At 52.7% G+C, this 8,228-nt stretch overlaps 1 protein-coding gene across 1 annotated transcript; it reads right to left on the reverse strand.

Annotated features, from left to right (window-relative positions):
* Positions 1-1,486: 1,486 nt before the first annotated feature.
* LOC749550 (spermatogenesis-associated protein 31A1) lies at positions 1,487-7,759 on the reverse strand. Its single transcript, XM_024353817.2, has 4 exons — positions 7,490-7,759; positions 6,259-6,346; positions 5,631-5,691; positions 1,487-5,375 (listed from the first exon to the last, which is right to left on the reverse strand). The coding sequence occupies exons 1-4, from the start codon at positions 7,718-7,720 to the stop codon at positions 1,640-1,642; spliced, it is 4,116 nt and encodes a 1,371-aa protein (XP_024209585.2). The 5' UTR covers positions 7,721-7,759; the 3' UTR covers positions 1,487-1,639.
* Positions 7,760-8,228: the final 469 nt, after the last annotated feature.

Raw genomic sequence — 8,228 nt, forward strand, 5'->3', positions numbered from 1 at the left:
GTCCTTGCTTTTCCACCTATTGTCAACACATCCTTTAAAAAATTCAATAGGTAGGCCAGGCGCCATGGCTCATGCCTGTAATCCTAGCTCTTTGGGAGGCTGAGGCCGGTAGATCACCTGAGGCGAGGAGTTCGAGGCCAGCCTGGCCAACATAGCAAAACCCCGTCTCTACTAAAAATATAAAAATTAGTCGGGCATGGTGGTGGGTGCCTATCATCTCAGCCACTTGGGAGGCTGAGGCAGAAGAATCGCTTGAACCCGGGGGCCGGAGTTTGCAGTGAGCCAAGACTGCACTACTTCACTCCAGCCTGGGCAAAACAGTGAAACTCTGTCTCAAAAAAAAAAAAAAAAAAGTTCAATAGATTATTATGTGCAAGCTTATCGAAGATGTTAAGAAATTCATCTTCCTTATTCACTTTGCCTTCTCACTAATATGGCCCTCTGTGTTGGGGGTAAATATGGTTTTTCTAGGGGTCTGTGATCTGGGAGCTGGAGCAGAGACAGACCCTGGGGTGTGGCCAGGATGAGACACTAGGCCCCTCTAGGCCTGTCTAAGGGGTTGGAATGTCAGAGTCTCCTGGCTCACGGCACCACTGATGGCTCCCTCACACACACCACTTTGCCTCCTTTTCAATTCTCTGTCTGCATCCCCTGTAGCTCTACAGAGTCCCACCATCAGAAGCCTCTGCACACACAGGCATACCCTACTCCATTCACCCAGAACTACTTCGCTGAAGCTGAGAGACATGTAGGTGAGATAGACAAAGGCCGGTGACCCAGGAGCAGGGTCATTCACTCATCTGGGGCAGGGGAGTTCACGGCCCTCAGCAACCTCCATGAAGGCTGCCCCCCTGACCCCCTAGCCCCCACCTACACATGCACAGAGCTGGAAGGTCTGTCCCCACCGCCACTCCAGAGTGCGAGAAAGGGAGAGGCAGTGGGATGGGGACTCTCTGCTTCGCATGTTGGCTGAGCTAAGAGGGCCCATCTCCATCCCAGCCTTTGTCAGGGAGAGAAGGGGCTTCCCAGGGGCAGACATTATCTATTCTCCACCAGGATACCCAGGGTCAAGACTTCGCCCACTTCTGAACTCAGGGCCCAGCACTCTCCCACCCAGACTTCCACTATTTTGTGACACATGAAGGTACTCGGTTGTGGCACTTCCTGGAGCCTGCATGGAGATGTTCAGTCCCGTGACATCTCTGCAAACCTTCTCCCTACAGCTGCATGAAGTTTGAGGTGGAGTAAGTAGTGGAAAGATGGGTTGAACCTTATTTCAGAGTGGGACCTTCATAGGTTTTTCTCATCTTGTTTTTAGAATTTTTTGTTGTTTGTGTAAAGACGGTATTACGGAAACATAAGGTTCAGTGAAGGAACTCAGGATGAAGGTGGGCTTACAGCACCACTGTCAACATCCCTCCACGTCCTGTCGCTTCTGGAAACCAAGCCCACACCAAGCATGGCACAAATAAAAGCCATCACCCTCTTATGAATAAAAAACCATATTTATTGTGGAATATTAAATGTTCTGCATGTACTAACATGAGAGAAAATATTTTTTCTCTACATAGAGTGAATTTTTTCTTGGGGACTTGTTTTTCTCCAGGGAAGGCTAAAAAAGAATTTGTGACTGACCAAATCAGATACCTTCCCAAAGAAGACAGTGCCTTGGACAGTGGTGATGGTGGCTAGAGGCACCGGATGTCTTCGGCCAGTGCTGAGGGGGACTGACTGTGGATACAGCTTTCTTGGGGTGCAAGATTTGGGGATGTCGCAGGCCCCATTGCTCATTGTTGCACCGCACACTTTTCAAGGGCTGTTGATTTCTGATTTGCCTGTCTCTGTTGGGACAACCCTGGCTCTTGAGAGTGGCTTGTTGACTGCTGGCTGCATAGCTCAATATTCTGCCGTGTTCTGAGTAGAAGAGGTGCCTGTGGTTGCAGGGAAACCCACAGACTGGGACTTGAAACTTCTGTTTGTGCTGATTTACCTTCGAGGCATGGCGCGCATGACAAACTGACATTTTCTCCTCCAGCATTTGTCCAACTGCCGTCACGAGACCCTGAGCTTCAGCACTGCTGCTGTACACACATGATCTGTTTTTTACTGTGTTTTGGCTCTCAGCAGTGACTGGTGCCGGCTTGCTTTTTTTCTTTGAAAAAATGCACTGAAAAAATTGCTTGATGTTTTCTCCAAAGTGGCTTATTGAAGGAGGCTGTTTCTTTGATGGCAGTAGCTGGACGCCTTCATCCTGATGGGTGTCTTCTGTTTTCCTGACTGGGGTAAGTTGAGGAGTCCTCAATCCTTCAAGCCTTTCTTCATGTTTTTCTAAGTTGGGCTTCCTAGACTTCTCACTCTTGTGAATAGGGGGAAACATTGGCCTTTGGCTCTTGCATGAGCCTTGACAGTTTGGGTTTCTGGGCTCCTCGTGCATCAGTTTGCTCCTTCTGGCTGCCATGAGGTCATGTAGCTCCCGGGAAGCCCACATGTTCCCAGTAGGCATGCTCTGGAGATGGCCCTGGGGCACTTGAGAAGCCAAATTCTCTGAAGCGTGGGGCACAACAGATGCTTGCCCATCTGGAAGGAGCACAACAGCGGCACAAACTTGAGGCTGGGTCTCTGACTTTGTGGCCATTCCAGGCTCAAATTCACTAACAACCTCCTCCATAAGACACAGCTTTCTTGGATCTTGGGAGACAGACACTCTAGGGTGTAGAGAGCTTTTGCTGGTCCCTGGAGCCTCGAAACCATGCACATCCTCACTTGTGGCTTGGAGGTTTGCCAGCATACAGGTTTCCAAGGGGACTCTGCATTGTGGCACTGCCTCCCTTGTCTCTCCAGCCTTTGAAGATTGGGCTCCTAAGCTCCTGCTCTGCTGGGTGCTGCCTGTGAGGCTGTACGTGAGGGGCTTAGATGGCCACCTGCCCTCCTCTCCAGCTGGAGGAGGCTTCAAGGGCCCATGATCATTCCAAGATGGGATTCCTCGCGGTGCCCTCTGGAACTGCTTACATGCAGGTGAGGAGGCCAGAAGACTCTCTGGCATGTGATCAGATGCTTTGGTCAGCACCTGCTTTCTCAGACTTGCCATTGGTGGCTTTCTAAGGAACATGTCCACCTCAACTTCTGAGCCAGCCCCAGATTCACAGGTGGCTGAGGAGGGACCGGCAAGCTGTGTAAGGGACAAGGATGAAACCTTGTCCAGTTTAAAGCACTGAATGGGCTTGAGGACCCTGAGGGGTAGACCCCACCTGTGTTTGGCCCAAAACCTCACAATATGGGCTCCCAACACCTGCTGAGTACACGGCTCGAGGAAGGAAAGCACCTGGGCTGTGTTCACACAGGCTTTCCCACTTTTTGGGGCTGTTAGATTGCTGGTTTTCATGTGGGTGTTGGACACGGGAAGAGCCTGGTTGACAGCAAGCCAGGATCGACGCACACGCACGGGGATCAAGCCCTCGTTGGTCTGGCCCAAGTGCCTGCCCATGTGGGCTTTCAGGATGCTTTCTATATGAGTCCTCTCTGTGCATCTTAATAAATCACTTCCCGAGTCACTCCTCAAGGGCTTCCTCAAGTTCCTTTCCGACTCCTCAGAAGTCACCCCCAGAACCTTCCGTGGGAAGCTTTTCATGTCCCTGGATAGATTTTGTGGGGTCTCACCCAGAATTTGCCCCAGATGTGGGCACGGGTCGCTCTCTAGCTGGAACTTCACCTTCTGTGCCTCCTTGCTGCTTTCACCTGTGGACATGGAGGACTGCCAGGGACTGGGTTTGCCCTTGGCCCGACTTGTCCCTGGTGATTCATCCCGAAGCTGCATCAGATCCGGAGACTCTTGGATCCTTCCCAGCTTGCCCCAGTGTTGGATGATCCACTTTTTTATGTGTTGCTCCAGTTGTCTCCAGATTTCAGGACTGACTGGAAAGTTCTCAGGCAGAATGGGTGTCAAACTTTCCTGGGGAAGGTTAGGAGTGGAGACACTAAAGACGTCCTGAGATTTTTGGACCTCAGAGGGTAAAGCCAACCTACCTTCTAGTTGTTTCCTCAACAAAGGCCATTCAGGGTGCTGAGTTTCAGGTAGGGAGAGAGCTTGCACTTTATTCTGCGATGCAGGGCAAGCTACTCCAGTGTTCTTAATCAGGGATGGAAAAGCAGGAGATAGGACTGGGAAAGAGGATTGAAGATGGGCCTGAGCCTCGGCCTGAGCCATAGGTGTGGGCCGGAATCGGGGTGTGGATGAAATAAAGGGTTGGCACTCGGGCCCCAGATGGGACAGGGGCTGGGCCTGGAAAAGCAGTGGGGACATTGTAGTCTCCCTTTGAATTGGGCAGACATAGGACATTTCATTGAACAAGAAAGGAGGAGACCGTAAAGTATAAGACCTGTCAGTTACCCAGGCGTTAGCCACCAGGGACTCGCTGTGCAGAGAGGGGAGGCCCCAGAAAAGCTGGCTATAATTCTTCCAAAAACTTTCCTGCAAGAGCCTAGGATCTGAGAGCTTCTGAGGTCCGGGCAGCTGTTTTGAGTTCTCTCCCATGTTCCAGAAGGGTTTTGGGTTTGTGGTGTCCTGCTCAGCATCCAATGATTTAACCAAATTCCGCAAAGAATTTAAGTGCTTCTCTGGGGTCATTTGATTTGTAAATGATCCAACATTTTCTTTTTCTTCCCAAATGTTGACCTTGGCTGTTTCTGTGACTTGTATCCCCACGACATTCTGGCCATCAGAGCTGAGCAAAAACGGGCTACCAGCTTCCATCTGACAGGTCTCTGGTGGGTGGCGGGAAAGATGATCTTGCTGGACTGATGAGTTAAAGGCGCACGAGGTTCTGGCAGTCTCCTGCCACCAGGAGGAGGCAGAAACATGACTGTTTGAGCCACCAAGGCCTGAGATGGCTGGGACAGAAGCCACCAAATCCTCATGTGGAGACAAGCTTTGAGGGACGGTGCCCAGTGGAAGTGCCACTGAGTCACAGTGAGATGGAGTTATCAGTGTGGAGTCCTGCAGGGGAGGAGCAGTGAAGCCATTTGGAGGAGGCGGAGAGCAGGCCAGAGGATCAGGGGTGTGTGGTGGGTGAGGGAAAAGTGCAGGTGGCTCGGGTGAGGGGTGTTCTAGGGGAAGGGAAGGTTCTGGTGGCTGGGAGGCACTTAGGGAGGAGACTGAGGTGGTCATTGGGCCTGGTGATGGGGTGGAGGCCAGATCCTGAGGATGCTTGGCTTGAGGATCCGGGGAAGCTAACGGGGAGAGAATGGGAGCAGCATCTTCCATAGGCTCATGAGAGGACTGGGAGGCTCCATCAGGTGCTTTTTCGCCCACCTCACCTGGGGGGTCTGGACCGGAGAGCTGACCAAAGTCACCTTTGTCAAGGTGTGGCTCCAGGAGGCTGCAGGAGACAGGAGGCACGAGCTGCAGCCAGGAGCCGGTGGGGCCGGAGGGCAGAGTGGGTGCTCGGGCCACAGCCCCTCCACCACCCCACACCCTGATTGCCCAATTCTCCTGCTACCCCTCGCCCCAGGGTTTTACTCCCATCCTCTGTCCCCCTGGTCTCCCCATCCCAGGTCAGCTCCAGGCTGCCTGTGGCCCTGGGGTCACGTCCCAGCCCTGGTAGGAAGGATGCAGGGAAGGGGAAGTGCCTCACCTCTGCAGTTGTGAAAGCAGGTCCAAAGTCTTCTCCAGGCCTCTCGGGCACTCTCTACCAGCTGGAAATCAGGAGACTGGGTTAGGGCAGTGAGGGAGGGGCCTGGGATCTCACAGGAGGCTGAGTGGCTGTTTCTTTAGGGAGGACCATGGGGAATTAGACCCTGCACCCCACCCATCTGTGTCCAAAGCCACATGACCCCGACGTTAATAGCAAGGCATGGAGGACAGGGCTTTTTCATTCACAAAGGGCTTCCACACACGGACCCCCTACCCCCACAGTCCTCACAACTGCCCTGTGGGGAGAAAGGACTGGGGTGGTCTCAAAGAGGAATCAGCCTTAGCAGAGTTGAACAGCTGTTCCCAGGGAGCGGGAGGCCCCTCACCCCCCTCCGCATCCAGGCAGGCATTGGTCTCCCCAGGACACACACACTGCCCCCTGCTGGGTAACGCCCAGTCCCTGGCCCACCATGGCTTCATTCCGGCATGGAATCTGAGAAGGACCCGGGGTTCTGATTTCCTTCCTAGGAGCCCCCACCTCAGGCTTCTTCAACTGACTTCTTCAGAGTCAGTTCCCTCCGGGACAGATGAGATCAAATTAACTCTAGTGTGCTCTGGCAGAGCCTTACCTCTCAGACTGTGGTTTTTCATCCTGCCTCTGGGCCTCCGCCTCCGCCCTACTGGACACTGGGAGACACGATGATGTACGGAGACAAGCTGACGCGGAGAGACAAGATGACAATGGGAGACAAGAAAGGGCGAGAAGCTAGGACCGGCTCTCCCTCTCTGCCCCAGCCCAGCCGCAGCATGCTGCACTCAGGAACCGCATGGCTCTCTCTGTCTTGCTCAGGGAGCTCTGTGTGCTTCCTCCCACTCATGTTTAAATGGATGATAAACTGCTTTTCTTCTTAGAAAAACAGCAAGAGGGGGCTGGGCGCGGTGGCTCACGCCTATAATCCAAGCACTTTGGGAGGCCAAGGTGGGTTGATCACCTGAGGTCAGGAGTTTGAGACCAGCCTGGCCATGGTGAAACCCCGTCTCTACTAAAAATACAAAAATTAGGCAGGCATGGTGGTGGGCGCCTGTAATCCCCAGCTATTCAGGACGCTAAGACAGGAGAATCGCTTGAATTCGGGAAGCAGAGGTTGCAGTGAGCCGATATCGCTCCATTTCACTGCAACCTGCGCCACAGAGCGAGACTCCATCTCAAAAAATAAAATAAAATAAAATAAAATAAAATAAAAAATAACACACACAAATAAAATAAAAATCACACACACACACACACACACACACACAGGGATTTTCAATATGAGGTCCACCACGGACACCTTCAGTCCCTGTTCCTCTGCTCCAGGAACACCCAAGTTCAGGCCCGCAGGCACTGCTGAGCTATCAGGTAGGATTCTGCTTCCCAGGAGACCAGAGGAGACACCAGGCCCTGGTGGGAGGCCCTCGGGGGCCCAGCACAGGCCCCAGATCACCCCACACAGGGGAGGCTGGGCCCTGAGCCACCTGCCCCAGAGAGGGGCTGATGAGCCAGGGCTCAGGGCCTGGTCTCGGACAGAGACCTCCCCAGTCTCATGACTGGTACTGGTGCTGAGTCCACTGGTTTGATTTTGCCTTGATGCCTTCTGTGCTCCCCCACAGATGGACTGAGAGCTTGGGATGGAAATCCCAGTACACTATCTACCCCTACCAACCCCTGGCTGCCCTGCCGCTCCCTGGAAGGATGAGGTTCTGGTCTCTTCTGAGACTTCCCATCATAGAAGGCTCTCCACTGGATTTGGAAAAGTGGAACTAATAATAAAAAGAAAGGAGAGAATCAAGCTCTGTGGGTCGGGACTGAGGGTTCCTTACCTTTCTCTTCCCAGGCGATGGTGAGGGTGGGTCATCACAACGGAAGTAAGATAAGTAGGGGAGTAATAGGAAGAAGAACCCCAGGGCAAACACCAAGGTGAGGAAGATATCCAACACCCATGGTGTGGAGCTGGGGGCGTTTAGCGATGAGGCACTAAGTAATTTTAAAGGAAAGGGAAGATTCTCCATGTGAATAGGCGCATTGCTTTCAAGCAACTGAGCTCTGGGCATCCCTGTGGAGACTAGGGACTGGGGCCCAGGCCTGCGTCACAGAGGTGGGGCCTTGATGTCACAAAGGGCTCCTTTGTTGGGGAGGGGCAGTGGGAGGGGGAGGCGCAGAGGGAGGGGGAGGCGCAGCAGGAGGGGGAGGGGGAGGGAGAGGGGCAGGGGAGGGGGAGACTGGAGCACAGCCCCTCCCCACCCCCCAAGCTGGGGATCCCTCCACCATCCCACCTTCTAGATCCCTCCTTCCCACTAAATTTTGTCAGTGATAGCCAATTTTCTATTCTTTCTCCCTGGAATATAGATATTACCTGGTTCCTTTTATCTGTTGGAGACGGTGGCTTGAGGTTACCTATTTTATAGCCCTTGAAAATCTGAAGTTCTGAAATTTTGGCTATGTACCAGGGATTTTTATTCTCAGAATCTCGTTCATCCTCAACTCCAGCTTTCCCACACTATGTTTTTGTCTTGTATCAATCCAGGGACAAAATGTAAATTTCTTTTACTCTTATTTAGT

This window comes from Pan troglodytes, chromosome 11 (genome assembly GCF_028858775.2).
Source record: "Pan troglodytes isolate AG18354 chromosome 11, NHGRI_mPanTro3-v2.0_pri, whole genome shotgun sequence".
In the NCBI taxonomy this organism is placed as follows: Eukaryota; Metazoa; Chordata; class Mammalia; order Primates; family Hominidae; genus Pan; species Pan troglodytes.